General features: G+C 41.3%; 1 protein-coding gene across 1 annotated transcript; it reads left to right on the top strand.

Annotated features, from left to right (window-relative positions):
* The first annotated feature begins 920 nt into the window (after positions 1–920).
* LOC110958573 (sodium/hydrogen exchanger 2-like) lies at positions 921–17,214 on the top strand. The gene is made up of 13 exons (XM_022205168.2): positions 921–1,326; positions 5,176–5,398; positions 5,713–5,953; positions 9,105–9,355; positions 9,450–9,667; positions 9,962–10,158; positions 10,251–10,340; positions 11,805–11,875; positions 12,024–12,158; positions 14,454–14,550; positions 14,686–14,814; positions 15,362–15,425; positions 16,769–17,214. The coding sequence occupies exons 1-13, from the start codon at positions 996–998 to the stop codon at positions 16,942–16,944; spliced, it is 2,223 nt and encodes a 740-aa protein (XP_022060860.2). The 5' UTR covers positions 921–995; the 3' UTR covers positions 16,945–17,214.
* Positions 17,215–17,274: the final 60 nt, after the last annotated feature.

Below are 17,274 nucleotides of genomic sequence, written 5' to 3'. Positions count from 1 at the left end.
CTTATTGTTTGATTAATAATTCACCAACATATTGCAGAAAAAAAGCCACCTTAGCCACAAACTGTTCTCTTGGCCTGTATTTGAACGTGTAACAACTTTCCCAAAGCAGCAACAGATTTTAAAACCAAAGGAAAACAAATATTTTCACATTCCATCTGTTCAAATATTTGGAGAAAGGATAGACTCACAGAAGCAGCATATTTTTGTGTTTACTGTGTAAATGACCTGCACAACTAAACTCACTAAACCCATTATTATTCGGAGTAATTATGCAGCAGAAGACTTATTTTAATACCGACCCTTATGTTGGCCGTCAGCAGACTGCAAACATACTGAAATGAAATGAGAAATATGATAAAAGACAAAATTCAATCATGAGACACTAGAGGGGAAAGATATCTGTAATAAAAGTCTTTTTGTTGCTACAAGAGAAAAGAGCCACATAATGTACTGTTCTAAATAATTTCAATTATCACAACATGCCACATCCACAGTAACTTGTTTGTTTGTTTAAAATAGGATATTAAGAATCAAATAAACCGCAATAGCACACAGATTCCAAGAAACTGAAGATTGTCGTCACAGAGCAAATGTGGAAAATGTGATCCCAGAAGCCTTTTTTCCACTCGTATTATTAAATGAACAAAATGTGCCACCATTTATTTCAGTCTATTTGAAAGACAAAAACATTGAACCATCAGTGCTAATTTTGCAGCTAATTTACCACGTGTGTGCTTGTGTGGGGAGATAAATTTGTCTTCATGCTGTAAATCATTAGATTTCTTTGACTTGGATGAAGGTTAAGGTCAAGTTCAGGTGAGGCAGGTATTGGTTATAGTTAAAATGAATCAGTGTGATGTGCCCTGAAATGATGGGAACAAAACTGTGTGCTGCAGCTCTTGAGCTCTGTGCTGCTGGTTGGGTATCATTGCAAGCTCAGGGATTCCTGTGCACATTAGTGGCTGCATGAGTTCTGCTCAGGCAGTTTTGTGTGCATGTGTGCTGCTCGCCCTCCCCCTGTCTCCACAAACCCCCAGTCCTATTCTCTGCCTCCCCTGTTGTCCCAGCATGGCTGCAGAATGGCTGCTCTGTGGACTCTCCCTCTGCTGCTCTCTGGCTGTCTGCTGGGATGTCTGGCCCTGACCCCTCCCGACGAGCTCCCTCAGCCCCACAACCTGCCCCCCTTGCTGGGCTTCAACGGCAGCGATGGTGGCCCGTCCGTGGATCTGCCCATGGCTCTGAGGGTGTTCAGCGTGGACTACCACCATGTGCAGGCTCCCTTTGAGATCGTGCTGTGGATCATGCTGGCCTCGCTGGCCAAGCTGGGTAAGCCTCAGTCTGCTCGTACACGAGAAGCCGACTTTGGATTTGGCGTTACAGGCGCTTGGGTGTTATTATTCAAGACTGGAAATGTTAAGAAAAGTTGTTTTTCAAATCAACTATTGCATCAATAATATAACTTAACTTATTAGCCTGAAACAATTACCTCTTGAATCATTTGTTTATGTTCTTTGAAATATAAAGGCCAAAAGAAAAGGTGTTAAATTCCATTAATCAAATGTTTCTCATGAAACAGAACTTCTCTGTTCCACATTTTTATAGAAGTGAAGAACTGAAACACACTGCATGTCAGCATGAGTGTTTTTTGGAATGTCTGTCACTTTCTCTGGTATTAAAGCTGGAGTAGCCAGGGCAGTATTTTTTTAGTGCCATTGGGCCAAAAATCCCTCATAATAATATGCTGGAAAAAATGCAATTTCCTCATGAATTTTCTAACCTTTTGCCCCGCCTGAGCTCCTAAGGACTTGTGTTTTTTGTATGCTTCTATCTATGCTGCCATGGGAAAGTGTAATCAACAGTAAACACATGTCGGAGACATCAACAGAAAGACATACACGTGTCTGTGTTTGTCTTTCTGGTTCCACATTTTAAAGAAGTGAGATATACTGGTAACACCATTTGTGGCTGTCTGCATTTCTGGCTTTCACTTTGTCTTCCATTAAAGTTGTGGGTGGACAATGCTTTTCTTTTGGTGCAATTTGGCAACATTTCCAGAGTAAATGCAATTTCCCCTTTAATTTGTCAACCTTTACTGAGTTTCTAAGGACTTCTATGTGTTTTTCTTTCTGTATTTATATCTATGCTACTATGGGAATGGAAAATCTACAGTAAATACATATCGGTGAGTTTAACAGAAAGACTATTATACATACAGCTATATCCAGAAGTTTACATAAACTTCTAAAGACTACACACGTGGACAAAATTGTTGGTACCCCTCAGTTAAAGAAGGAAAAACCCACAATTCTCACTGAAATCACTTGAAACTCACAAAAGTAACAATAAATAAAAATTTATTGAAAATTAAATAATCAAAAACAGCCATTACTTTTGAATTGTTGATTAACATAATTATTTAAAAAACAAACTAATGAAACAGGCCTGGACAAAAATGATGGTACCTCTATAAAAGATTGAAAACTATTTGACCAGAGTGACATGATTAACTCAGGTGTGTCATTTAATTGACATCACAGGTGTTTCCAAACTCATAATCAGTCAGTCTGCCTATTTAAAGGGAGACAAGTAGTCACCCTGCTGTTTGGTGAAAAGGTGTGTACCACACTGAACATGGACAACAGAAAGCGAAGGAGAGAATTGTCCCAGGACATCTGAAAAAAAAAATTATAGACAAACATCTTAAAGGTAAAGGCTATAAGACCATCTCTAAACAGCTTGAAGTTCCTGTGACAACAGTGGCTCATATTATTCAGAAGTTCAAGACCCACGGGACAGTAGCCAACCTCCCTGGACGTGGCCGCAAGAGGAAGATTGATGACAAATTGAAGAGACGGATTGTTGGAATTGTATCCAAAGAGCCCAGAGCAACCTCCAAAGAAATTAAAGGTGAACTCCAAGGCCAAGGTACATCAGTGTCAGATCGCACCATTCGTCGTTGTTTGAGCCAAAGTGGACTTCATGGGAGACGACCAAGGAGGACACCACTGCTGAAAAAAACTCATAAAAAAGCGAGACTGGAATTTGCAAAAATGCATGTTGACAAGCCACAAAGCTTGTGGGAGAATGTCCTTTGGACAGATGAGACCAAACTGGAGCTTTTTGGTAAGGCACATCAACTCTATGTTCATAGACTCAAAAACCAAGCATACGAAGAAAAGAACACTGTCCCTACGGTGAAACATGGAGGAGGCTCAGTAATGTTTTGGGGCTGCTTTGCTGCATCTGGCACAGGGTGTCTTGAAAGTGTGCAAGGTACCATGAAATCTGAAGACTATCAAGGCATTCTGGAGAGAAATGTGCTGCCTAGTGTCAGAAAGCTTGGTCTCAGTCGCAGGTCATGGGTCTTCCAACAGGACAACCATCCAAAACACACAGCCAAAAACACCCAAGAATGGCTGAGAGAAAAGCGTTGGACTATTCTAAAGTGGCCTTCTATGAGCCCAGATCTGAATCCCATTGAACATATGTGGAAGGAGCTGAAACATGCCATTTGGAGAAGACACCCATCAAACCTGAGACAACTGGAGCTGTTTGCTCATGAGGAGTGGGCCAAAATACCTGTTGACAGCTGCAGAACGCTCATTGACAAATACAGAAATCGTTTAATTGCAGTGATTGCCTCAAAAGGTTGTGCAACAAAATATTAAGTTATGGGTACCATCATTTTTGTCCAGCCCTATTTCATTAGTTTGTTTTTTTAAATAATTATGTTAATCAACAATTCAAAAGTGATGGCTGATTTTGATTATTTAATTTTCAATAAATTTTTATTTATTGTTACTTTTGTGAGTTTCAAGTGATTTCAGTGAGAATTGTGGGTTTTTCCTTCTTTAACTGAGGGGTACCAACAATTTTGTCCACGTGTGTATGTATATCATGGTAATCTTGAGTTTCCAATAACCCCTACAACTCTGACATTTCTATGATTTCTATTCTCTTTGTCACAAACAATAAAAATGCATTTAGGTTCTTTCAAAAATGTATTAGAGATCTGGAAATATTAGAAAATCTGCTGGGTCAAAAATATACCTACAATAATGCCAATATTCGGTTAAATGTCATTTACTTTGTGTAAAGCTACAGTTCCACTGGTAGCAGAACAGCCCCAGAGTATAATACTGCCACCACCATGCTTGACAGTAGTTTGGTGTTTTGGGGCTTTCAGGCCTCACCTTCTTGCCTCCAAACATATTTCTTTTCACTGTGGCGAAAAAAATCAACTTTTGTTTTGTCTGACCACAGAACGTTGATCCAGAAAGTCTTTTCTTTGTCAACCAGCTACTTCTAGAGGAAGGACCTCCATCATGGCGGTTCAAAACACATTTGACTGTGGACATTAACACTGATTTGCTTCTTCAGACCTGTCCTGAACTCGTTAGAATTTCCCAATGTAGTGTTTGCGGCTGAGTCTGGTGAATGCATTAAAAGAGACCTAGAATAAATCATTGACAGAATCAAAATGCATGATTTTTTTTGTTAAAAGACACATATGTTTCAATGATTCCATCACAGAAAATTAAGAGCTGTAGCAGTCATTGAAAGCTCAGGACTACCATGGTATACATGGTCTTTGCAAATGCATGTAAATGTTTTTTCACAGCTGCAAATTTTTCTAGTGCTTTTTCTAGTTCCACATTTTAAAAGAACTGAAACAAGCTGTATGCTAACAGTGGCAGTTTTCTGCATTTCTGACTGTCATTTTCTCTCGCATTAAAACGGTCTCTGACTGTAAAAATTCCAACTTCCATAGTCTTTCAGTGTTTTGTATTTCAAGTGGTCTGAGAGAAAACCAGACCTCTCCATCTTTTCTTGGCTGCATTTTCAGACTTTAGAGAAACTAGGCCAAAATGGGAGACTTTAGCCAAATCTTTTCACCAAGGTAAGAAAATAAAAAGAAAATAACAAAGGCGAAAGTGGGAGAAGAATGTGCTGGTTGAATGGATCAGGCACTCAGTTTTCACTTTCAGGAGCGGTGATTGAATCCAGTGAGAAGTCAAATGTCAGGGTGACTTTTGGCTTGACCGTTTTAATACTTTTAAAGAACATGCATGTGCCAATGCTCATCTGGTGAGAGGGGTTTAGCTGTGACATATATGAATGCCCAGTGTATTTTTTTGTGCTTTTTTATTTTGTTTTTGTCTCTCATTCATGCAGGTTTTCACTGGTCTGGTAGAGTCCCAGCAGTCGTCCCAGAGAGCTGCGTCCTCATCATGGTGGGCCTCCTGGTTGGAGGGGTGATCTATGGGGTCCGACACTCTGCTCCCCCAACTCTCAGCGCAGACGCTTTCTTCCTCTTTCTGCTACCACCCATTGTTTTGGATGCAGGATATTTCCTGCCAGGGAGGCTGTTCTTTGAAAACCTTGGTACCATTCTCTGGTTGGTAGACTTGAAGGTTTTATTTGTGTGTGTGTGTGTGGGAGGTTGTGAATACTTTTTGATTTTGGAAGGATGCCTTTTCATGTACTAGTTTTTCACAGATTTATAGTCTGAGCTTTAAAGTCAAAAGCCAGAATAAAGTCTTTAAATGTCTATATATGACACAACTCTGAATAAATGCTGATGCTGTCCAGTGTCTGTCATTATTGAAGATTTAAAGGAAAATGTGACAGTTGTACTAAAGACATACTCTTCAATGTTATGAAGAAGGTTCATTCCTGCTGTTGTAAAGCTGTTTTTGTATTCACCTCCAGGTATGCAGTGCTGGGAACCTTATGGAATGTGCTGGGCATCGGCCTGTCTCTGTATGGTGTTTGTCTGCTGGCCCAGAGCTCTCTGGGAGACGTCTCTTTGCTGCACTGCCTGCTGTTCGGTTCCTTAATTGCTGCCGTCGACCCGGTGGCTGTACTCTCCGTCTTTCAGGAGATGCATGTGAATGAGCAGTTGCACATTTTGGTGTTTGGAGAGTCACTGCTAAATGACGCTGTTACTGTGGTGAGGGCAGGAATGATGATATGTCCTAGAAGTAAATTATATACTTTATGCAAATATAGTTGTGAAGAAAAGTTTAGATACACTTGTAAAAACCATGTGTATAATGGCAGTCTTGAGTTTCTAATAGTTATTCTTAATTTTCTATTATCGGATCATTGAAACACCCGTCTTCGCTAAAAAAATAGTCATGCATTTGGTTCTTTATTTTGAGGTCTTCCAGAAATATGACATCTTCAAAATTTTAATTTTGAATGAATTAATTCCAAATTAAAAAAACTTCATGTAACCACAGCCAGTGATAGATAAGTCTGAGGAACCCCACAGATATCTGAAAAAGCACATTGTTGACTTTAACAAGTCAAGAAAGAAATCTGAAACCATGTCAAAGCAACTGCAGATCCACAAACAGTGTCTGTAAGTATGAAGTGCAAGGTACAGAAAACACAAGCTGTCTCCTGCTGAGAGAGGTCAGAAAGGTCAAGAGTCAACCAAGAACAGCAAGGCTGAATCCCAAACCGCCCCCTACACACTATCCCTACACACTACCCCTCCGTTTGCACGTTCCCGCAGAGGGTCCTCCATATTAAGAGCCGTCCCAAACCGCGTAGTGCGGAGGGAGAGTGGACTGTTCAGCCCTTAAATAGCGAGTCTGCATCAATGCTTACTCTCGACAACTTTTTCAGGAAGTGCAATGTCGAAATGGAGGAGGAAACAACATATCGATGTAAGTTCCACATGCGCCCATTATTTCTCCCACGCCTTTTTCACACTGACAGAACATCACAAAAACAGTGGTGAAAAAGATAAAACAAAAGAAACAAATCTTCTTCTCTGCTGATGTTTGATTTAATTGTGCACCCTGACACCTTAAAATTTGAACACAACTGACAGAATTCATTTATTCATTCATTTGTTGGATTTGAAATGCCAGATAATAGGTTTGGAAAACATGTGAGTGAAAAAAAAGGTGGGACGCTTTTGTCTTCTGGAAGCAGCAGCGATCCTTGTTAGTTGCAACCTGTGCCACAGCGCTACAGCCATGCACAGTAGGCATCTTTGTGTTACCATGGCAATGACGTCTTCTGTTTTCCGGTGAGGCGACAGATCGTCCCATTCCTGACGATCATATTTATACCCTCCGCCTTCAATTGAAGTGCCCTCCACAGCTGCGAGTGTGACTTCTTTTGTAGTGACACTCGGTAGTGGAGGGGGAGTGTGTAGGGGGCAGTTTGGGATTCAGCCCAAGTCAACAAAAAATTCGAAGCTGCTGGAGCACAGCTGTCAGTTTCCACAGTCAAGTGTGTTTGACATGGGCATGGGCTGAGAGGCTGCAATGCAAGAAGGAAATCCTTGTTCCAGAAATGGCACCTTAAAGGTTAGCTAAAGTTTACTGCTTATCACATAGACAAAGAAAAGTCTTTCTGAAGGAAAGTTCTATGTTTCAATGAAACAAAAATTGAGATAACCAAAAATATGTTTGGAGGACCAAACCTACCTTCAAGCATGGTGGTGGCAGTATTATGGACTGGGGCTGTTTTGCTGCTGGTGGAACTAATGCTTTACACAAAGTAAAGAGAATGTCACGGTCTCGGAGAAGAACCTAAACAGAGAGCACATGGTCGAGGCAGGTTTCAACATGTTTTATTGGGAAAAGGAGTGAGGGAGTATAGGGGGGAGTGAGGAGCCAGACCAGGGAGGAGTGCGTGAGGAGGTCAGGAGGGGTCCTTGGAGGGTGAGGTGAGGTGGAGACCGGGGAAGGGGTGACGGAGCTGGGGCCGGGTGAGCAGAGAGGGGTCTGGTCGGGGAGGTTCGGAGGTCCGGTCGGGGAGGCCCGGTCAGGGAGACTCGGAGGTCCAGCCAAGGGGGTCCGGAGGTCCGGTCAGGGAGGGCCAGTCAGGGAGGTCCGGAGGTCCCATTCGGGATCACTAGACAGGAGGGGAACCAAGGCGGGGAACCAGAGGGGAACACGGTGCAGGAGGGATCCAAAAGAGGGAAGCCAGAGGGGAAACACGAAGCAGAGGGGAGCCAAGGCGGGGAACCAGAGAGGGTCGTGGTTTGAGTGGAGAGGCAGGAGGGAATCCGGGCAGCTGGATCTTCTAGGTGAAGAGGAGAGAAGAAAAACACATTAGGTTTGTTACTTAAACATGTAGGAAGAAAACAGCATGGCTAGAGAGCAAACTGACATGGTAGTCGGGTTTGACAATCTGGCAGGGAGTGGAAGGGTGAGCCGGTCTTTATTGCAGGGGTGGTAATCAACGAGATGTCTTCCAGCTGCCCGGGATCCATGGATGTGGCTGATTACCTGAGTGGAGTCAGCTGAGAAGCCGAACTCCACTCAGGTGCCATACGGCAGGGGAAGACAGAGGTAGAGGAGTGGATGTGGGAGTGGATGGGAGACCGAAAGGGAGACACAGAGACAGAGAGACAGAGGAACAGAGAGACAGAGGAACAGAGAGGCAAAGAGACAGAAGAGTAAGGTAGAGAAAAGGGGTCTTTAGGGATGTCAGGTGGGGATGGGATGAGGAGAGGACCCTGACAGAGAACAGTGATCAAGGAGGTGTACCTCCACATTCTTTGGGAAAACCTAAAATCACCACCAGAAGGTTGATCTTGTACTTAGTTGTTCAAGCAACACAATCACCTCAGACTCAAAGCGGTAAAGAAATTTTGAAATTAGGCTAGAACTAAGCTTTTAGACTAGTCTCCCCAAAGTCCTGATCCAAACCCAATCACGAACATTTGGACTATGATAAAGAAACAAGTCTGTGTCAGAAAGCCAACAAATTTAGTTAAATGCCACCGATTCTGTCGTGAGCGGTGGTCAAAGATACAACCAGAAGCTGGACGTCTACAAAAAGTTTTTAGTTGAAGTGAAAATGGCCAAAGGACATTTAACCAAATGTATCACTATATGTGAATTTATGCCTCTGCAGATTTTGCCATATTTTCAGAAGGCCTTTTATAAATCTGTGATAGAACCAAAATGCATGATTGTTTTTGTTTTTTGTTTGTTTGTTTTTTTGTGTGGCAAAGACATACGCATTTCAGTCTTTCCATCATAAAAAATTCACTCAGAACTGCCATCATGTCCATAGTCTTTCCAAGTGTATGTAAGCTATTGTTCATAACTGTACACACTTCTTCCTCTCAGGTGCTCTACAAGCTGTTTGAGTCCTTCCTCCGCCTGCCATCGGTTTCGGGCCTGGATGTGCTGCTGGGGGGTTGCAGGGTGGTGGTGGTGGGCCTCGGGGGCCTGTGTGTCGGCCTCTTCTTCGGCCTGGTGGCGGCTCTCACTTCACGGTTCACCTCCAAAGCCCAAGTCATCGCCCCGCTCTTTGTCTTCCTCTATTCCTACTTGTCCTACCTGACCTCAGAGATGCTCCACCTCTCTGGTATCATGGCGTGAGTGCTGCTGAGCATCAATCAAAACCTAGACTACCTTTAATACTTGGTAAGATTTGATTTTGCGTCACAGTTTTTGGGTGTCTCTTTGTAGTATTGTGACCTGCGCTGTGACCATGAAGCAGTACGTGGAGGCTAACGTATCAGAGCACAGCAACACCAGCATCCAGTACTTCTTGAAGATGTGGAGCAGCGTGAGTGAGACCTTAATCTTCATCTTCCTGGGTGTGTCCACCATACAGGATGTCCACATGTGGAGCTGGCCTTTCGTCTGCTCCACACTGCTGCTGTGCCTCATTTGGAGGGCCACAGGTAGCTAGAATAATCTTTCTTGCGGCCAAAACAATTCATGGTAACAGCATTATTGCACTATAACTTTCTTTGTTGTGTGTATTTTTTCGCAACCTAAAAGTAGAATGTCAACCAGATAGTTATTGGTGCTCGATTGTTTGCATTACACACCTGCATTACTAACACAATAATCAGCATTTCATTTGTTAAATATCTCAGTGATTGCCAATAAGTTGTGGTCTTCTGTAGCACCCCTGAAAGCTAAATACACAGCACTGATGAATAGAATTTCTGAACACTTTTACTTCTTGTAAGGAGTTCTCCTGCTGACTGCTGTGGTGAACAAGCTCCGGAGAAACGCTGTGACCTTCAGAGATCAGTTCATCATCGCCTACGGTGGCCTGAGAGGAGCAATCTGCTTCTCCCTGGTCTTCCTGATCGATGACTTCCCCAAGAAAAGACTCTTCATCACGACCACCATCGTGGTCATTCTCTTCACTGTCTTTGTGCAGGTGGGGCATTATGTGACACGAGTTGCAAAGAAAACTGTTTAATGGCATCATGGAGGATGTTCGTGGTTTTATTTGCTGAGCTTGGTGTCCAGGGGATGACCATAAAGCCTCTGGTGGAGCTGCTGGATGTGAAGAGGAAGAAGAGAGCTCTGCCTACAGTCAGCGAGGAGATCCACAGCAGGGTGAGGAATTACAGCAATCACAGCCGAGCGCAGGTCTGTAATTCACTGAGCCATTATTACAGTCTAGACCATGACAGAGGAAATTAGTACTTACCTGTTGAGAGATGGGGATGTAGACATAGAAATTATTTTAGGATTTAATCATTTAAACACACTGCTTAGTGGTTTTTATAGGATGGATTTTAGTGTGATTATTTCCTGCAGCACAGAGTAAAACATCACATCAGTACAGCAAGATTAAATTTGTAAGTACCCAAAAGAAACACAAGCTGTGGGTTTATTTAACAAGTATATATTATATCTCAGTTTTCCTACTTTTAGAGGCTCACTCTGTACATAATGCATGCAGTGAACATGTTTGAGACACAAGGACTGCGGGTCTCTGGGGATTTTAGGAATAAAGAAGCAAACATCAAAGCAACATATGAGCTTCTTCCTACTTAAAACATTATTAGTTATTAAATTAATGTCATCTGAAAAAAGATCACTATCTTGGGGAAGTTACACTTAATTTGCAGTTTTTCCACTTTCATTGTGCAAAATGAAAACAAAGAGGGAGCATCATATTTTAGGTGCAACTTTTAAGCCAACTACAATCCAGAATTAGTACTTATTAGTACACTTTCACCATCTTTTGATTCTGGCATAGTTTTATTTTCAGTAATTTCACATCATCTGCGTTAACTTTATATGTCTCAAAAGTTAAACAATGCTTAACTGGATCTTGATATTCAAAGCTGTATAGAGACATAGTCTACATTTATTACAGCCAAGCACATCTTAGAGCTCTGACAAACCTTCTCAAACCTTCTCCATGCACACCTCTTCTTCTCACCTCCTCCTTCTGCGGCACTTCCACATTTACACCACGCTCTGACTGCATGTCAGTAATACACATGACACACTATTTTAGTCTAAACGTATAGAGGAAAAGAAATGTCCATTGTATTTTTGACTTTGAACATTATTGTATATTAGGAGGAGCACATGAAGAAATGTATGTCTGTCCTTTCCCCAGCTAATAAACTGCTTAAGTGGAAGTGGGTGCTTTACATGTGATCCTAATAAAATTGTATTAAATATAATGACAGAAAGAATGATATAAAGCCACCAGGAACAAAATGATTGACCATGCCATGAAACGCTGAAATAGAACAAATCACCTGTGAGATGTGACTGAAAGTTTACCTCTGAGAACTGCAGGTACCTCAGGCAGTAGGAGGGGCAGGTTAAATGTAATCATGGTGTACTGAATTAATTGGCTTTTTAAAAAAAATACCTCAGTGAAACTAAAGAGTTCAATACACATTTTTAAAAATTTCTTCTTCTTTTGCAATGCAATAATGAGAGGGCACAGACTCTCATTGCATTCAGAACCACAATTCAAGACAAAAAGTCTTCAGAAAAATGCATCCAGAATCAGTTCCAATGTACATTTAATATCATGTCTGTTTTTTTTTTTAGCTCATAGATCACCTGCTCGCAGGAATAGAGGATGTGGTTGGCTACTGGGGGCAGCATTACTGGAAAGACAAGTAAGTTTTTCTTATTTTATCTCTACTTTACCTTCTGCTCAGGTTTTCCCAACATTTTTGGATCCAAAAGCACCACTAGGTGGCAGCAAATACCACGTGTATTTTCTCAAGTTTGGCGCCTATATTGTCATCTGTATGCGTGTGTGAGGTTTGAGCAGTTCAACAAGAAGTACCTTCGACGTTTCCTGATCCGAGAGGATCATCAGGCTCGATCCAGCATCCTCAGAGTTTACCAGGAGCTGGAGAGGAGGGAGCAGAGAGGAGACGAGGAGGCTCCACCACTGTGAGAAAACAGATTTATACTTTACAGACTCAAGAATCTTCCTCAAGGGGGTTTAAAAGGTTCCTAAAAAAGGTTCATGCCCATCATAATTATCTGTGCTGATTCAAACCTTTAAAAAAACAGTGTGGTTCAACTGAGGTTGGAGGGGATATGTCACTGCAATATTTGCATTTACACACGTGGACAAAATTGTTGGTACCCCTCAGTTAAAGAAGGAAAAACCCACAATTCTCACTGAAATCACTTGAAACTCACAAAAGTAACAATAAATAAAAATTTATTGAAAATTAAATAATCAAAAACAGCCATTACTTTTGAATTGTTGATTAACATAATTATTTAAAAAAACAAACTAATGAAACAGGCCTGGACAAAAATGATGGTACCTCTATAAAAGATTGAAAACTATTTGACCAGAGTGACATGATTAACTCAGGTGTGTCATTTAATTGACATCACAGGTGTTTCCAAACTCATAATCAGTCAGTCTGCCTATTTAAAGGGAGACAAGTAGTCACCCTGCTGTTTGGTGAAAAGGTGTGTACCACACTGAACATGGACAACAGAAAGCGAAGGAGAGAATTGTCCCAGGACATCCGAAAAAAAAATTATAGACAAACATCTTAAAGGTAAAGGCTATAAGACCATCTCTAAACAGCTTGAAGTTCCTGTGACAACAGTGGCTCATATTATTCAGAAGTTCAAGACCCACGGGACAGTAGCCAACCTCCCTGGACGTGGCCGCAAGAGGAAAATTGATGACAAATTGAAGAGACGGATCGTTGGAATTGTATCCAAAGAGCCCAGAGCAACCTCCAAAGAAATTAAAGGTGAACTCCAAGGCCAAGGTACATCAGTGTCAGATCGCACCATTCGTCGTTGTTTGAGCCAAAGTGGACTTCATGGGAGACGACCAAGGAGGACACCACTGCTGAAAAAAACTCATAAAAAAGCCAGACTGGAATTTGCAAAAATGCATGTTGACAAGCCACAAAGCTTGTGGGAGAATGTCCTTTGGACAGATGAGACCAAACTGGAGCTTTTTGGTAAGGCACATCAACTCTATGTTCATAGACTCAAAAACCAAGCATACGAAGAAAAGAACACTGTCCCTACGGTGAAACATGGAGGAGGCTCAGTAATGTTTTGGGGCTGCTTTGCTGCATCTGGCACAGGGTGTCTTGAAAGTGTGCAAGGTACGATGAAATCTGAAGACTATCAAGGCATTCTGGAGAGAAATGTGCTGCCTAGTGTCAGAAAGCTTGGTCTCAGTCGCAGGTCATGGGTCTTCCAACAGGACAACCATCCAAAACACACAGCCAAAAACACCCAAGAATGGCTGAGAGAAAAGCGTTGGACTATTCTAAAGTGGCCTTCTATGAGCCCAGATCTGAATCCCATTGAACATATGTGGAAGGAGCTGAAACATGCCATTTGGAGAAGACACCCATCAAACCTGAGACAACTGGAGCTGTTTGCTCATGAGGAGTGGGCCAAAATACCTGTTGACAGCTGCAGAACGCTCATTGACAAATACAGAAATCGTTTAATTGCAGTGATTGCCTCAAAAGGTTGTGCAACAAAATATTAAGTTATGGGTACCATCATTTTTGTCCAGCCCTATTTCATTAGTTTGTTTTTTTAAATAATTATGTTAATCAACAATTCAAAAGTGATGGCTGATTTTGATTATTTAATTTTCAATAAATTTTTATTTATTGTTACTTTTGTGAGTTTCAAGTGATTTCAGTGAGAATTGTGGATTTTTCCTTCTTTAACTGAGGGGTACCAACAATTTTGTCCACGTGTGTATTTGAAAATGTTTGGTGCTGTATAAAATTAAATGCCCTTATTTTTTAAAGAAAAGCATTTTATATTAAAAAATGAAGATGACATTAAATGAATCAGAAATACAGTCTAGACATTGTTAATGTGGTAAATGACTGTTCTAGCTGGAAACATCTGATTTTTAATGGCATATCTCCATAGGGGTACAGAGGAACATTTCCAGCAACCATCACTCCTGTGTTCTAATGCTACATTGTGTTAGCTAATGGTGTTAAAAGGCTAATTGATGATTAGGAAACCCTTGTTCAGTTATGTTAGCACATGAATGAAAGTGTGAATTTTCATGGACAACATAAAATTGCCTGGGTGACCCCAAACTTATGAACGGTAGTGTAGGTAGAATAACCCCACTTAGTCCCCTAATGTGCCTTTAAAAACTGATCCATTATTCAGGCTTCTCTTCACACTTTGGCTAAAAAACTGTGAATATTCAAACTTTGCTTTCAGAGTGGATCCTCGCTCCCACAGCCGCCTTCTCCTGCCAGAGGAGATGGACAGCATCAGACGTATTCTCTCCAGAAACCTTCAAAACTTCAATAACAAGGTAAATTCAAAACTTTGTATATGCTTTCTTTTTTTGGTATTCCTGACTTGCTTTTGGTTTTATTCATGTCAAACTTGCACGTTATGCATAATCCAGTTGGATATTTCTGGGTTCACATCTGTATTGGGCCTCCAGCAGACACCAGCCTACAGCAGACACACCCTGCACCAGGACACCACCATGGACAGAACAAGGAAACCCCTTCACAGACACCAGAGTCTGGGAGAGAGACACACATATAATACAATCACACACTGGCCACAGGTATGGCACACAAACAAGTTCTCATTAGCAATTCAGCTGCTTTTTTTCTGAGACACTTATTCTTCTCGAACCAAATGGAAATGATTAGTTAATGAAGAGGATTAATTCATTTTGAGTGGTTTCATTTTAAAACGCTAATGCAGCCAGTCTGAAGGAAACAAATGGTACATGAAATTTATCAGGCAGCTGAAAAACAAACGATTAGTCTAAAAGATCCAAGATAAAACAGTTCAATAGAATAAGTATATATCATGTCCAAAACTAAGAATTACTGCATGTGCTGGATTTAATCTAAATGAAAGGAGTGTGTCATTAATTTGTGACACCATTTGAAATAAAGGAGTAATAGAACATTATTTGTACCAAAAAGGGCAATGTCCTTAAGGAGAATCATCAGTTAGCTGGTTGGAGCTTAAAATATTATCAATAGTGATTTTAAAAAAATGTTTAAACAACTGAAATACTGAAATTGAGAGTTTTTTTTTTTTACTTTTCAGTTTTTGTAGTTTTGAATGCTGAGACTTTGACTGTATATTTTCATTGACAGGTGGAGGATGGAGAGTTCAGTGAATCACACAGAGTGAGAGCTGGACTCAGCAGATCTCATACAGGTAAAGACAAACAATTCAAGACTCTCAAGATTTGTCGAAATCCCATGTTGAACACATGAACAAATACACTGCCTAGCCAAAAAAAGTCACACACTCTAATATTTTGTTGGACTGCCTTTAGCTTTGAGTATGGCACTCATTCTCTGTTACATCGTCTTGATAAGCTTCTGCAATGTCACAGTATTTATTTCTCTCCAGAGTTGCATTAATTTTCTACTAAGATCTTGTATTGATGATGGGAGAGTCGGACTGCTGCACAAAGTCTTCTCCAGAACATCCCAGAGATTCTCAGTGGGGCTGAGGTCTGGACTCTGTGGAGGACAATCCATCTCATGCTCCCTGATCCACTCATTCTCAATGTGAGCCCCATGAATCCTCACATCTTCATCTTGGAACATGTCCATGGCATCCGGGAAAAAAAACTCCACTGATGTAAAGACCTGGTCACTCAGTATATTCAGGTAGTCAGCTGACCTCATTCTTTGGGAACATAATGTTGCTGAACCTGACCAACTCCAGATCATAACCCTAACCCCCACAGGCTGGTAGGAACTAGACATGATGAGTTCATCACTTCATCTGCCTCTCTTCTTACCCTGATGCCCCCATCACTTTGGAACAGGATAAATCTGAACTCATCGGACCACATGACCGACCAAATTTGTTCCTCAATGATGGTTCACCACTATCTTTCAGGTTTTATTGAGCGTTGGATGGTTCTTAACCTGATTTTAGGAGTTTCAGAAATTTCCTTAGTTGTTTTCTTTGCTTGATGCAGACCAATAATTTGACCCTTCTGAGACAGATTAATATCCTTTCTATGACCACAGGATATGTCTTCTAACATGGTTGTTTAAGAAATAAGAAGCTCCTCACTGCATCAGCTCGGGTTAAAGAAGTTGTTGCAGCTGAAACATATTCATCACTGCAGTAATTATCCAATGGACGGCTCTTACCTGTTTGCTTAGTTAAATCCAAGTAGTGACTTTTTTCAGCCAGGCAGTGTGTATTTTCAAGCTTTTCCCCAAACTGAGCTCTAAAGGCCTTGTGCATTATTAGTATATTATTAGTTTCTTTTTTGTGTGTTTGTACCTGCGCTGCTGTGGGAATAGACAAAAAATATCAAATGCGACTATTTTTAACAAACTCAGGTTTTAATCCATGCATGATTGTAATCTCCTTCTGCTCTCTTTCAAACTTTCTGTTCCCCAACAAAGCAGCAGAGATACTTTTTCAGGGTTTTCTTCGTCCTCACCCTCCTGACCTTTGACCTTAACAGCAATGATGTCACAGTTCTGACTCTGTGACTCTTGAACTCACTGCAGTCTCTTGTCTCTTGGCAGTTTGCTCCATAAGTCCAAGACCTGTCCTGCAGGACTCCTCAGCCTCAGCTCAGACTGCACCAGCGGATCCAAGACCTGCTGGAGACGACCAGGTTTTTCCACAACACCAAGTTCCTGCCAGGAGGACACCGAAGAAACAGCTCAGCTTTGTTTTGGAGAACGAGAAGCAGCAGTAAAGACTGTGAGAAACAGAATGGGAGGAAAACAACATGTTAAACCCATGAACTCAATGTGTTCAGATCTTTCAAATGGCTGCCTGGAGTGATAAGTGCCTCATATTTTCGTAGGCATAGACGTGTGGGGGTGCAAGACTGGGTTGATAAAAGGCTTCAGCAATTTTAATGGACACCCCTCAATTAAAACTGGTAAAATGGGTTAAGTGGTTTTATCGCTCCGAGTGTTTGCCAGCTGCAATAAAAGCTTTCCATGTTTCACCTCTTGAACAACTCTGGTGGAGGTTTGAGGGTCATTTGCATCTCCGGTCTAATTCATTTTCAAAGAGTAAC

The sequence above is a fragment of the Acanthochromis polyacanthus genome, chromosome 10 (assembly GCF_021347895.1).
Source record: "Acanthochromis polyacanthus isolate Apoly-LR-REF ecotype Palm Island chromosome 10, KAUST_Apoly_ChrSc, whole genome shotgun sequence".
NCBI classification, from domain to species: Eukaryota; Metazoa; Chordata; class Actinopteri; family Pomacentridae; genus Acanthochromis; species Acanthochromis polyacanthus.
Note: the sequence above shows the minus strand (reverse complement) of the source record. Positions and strands in the feature narration are given on the sequence as shown.

Excerpts from the sequence above, each read along its gene's own strand:
- LOC110958573 (XM_022205168.2), top strand. The coding sequence starts at position 996 with ATGTGTGCTGCTCGCCCTCCCCCTGTCTCCACAAACCCCCAGTCCTAT. Across the intron at positions 9,356-9,449 it reads CACCTCTCTGGTATCATGGC|TATTGTGACCTGCGCTGTGA; the intron begins GTGAGTGCTGCT and ends GTCTCTTTGTAG. Across the intron at positions 9,668-9,961 it reads CCTCATTTGGAGGGCCACAG|GAGTTCTCCTGCTGACTGCT; the intron begins GTAGCTAGAATA and ends ACTTCTTGTAAG.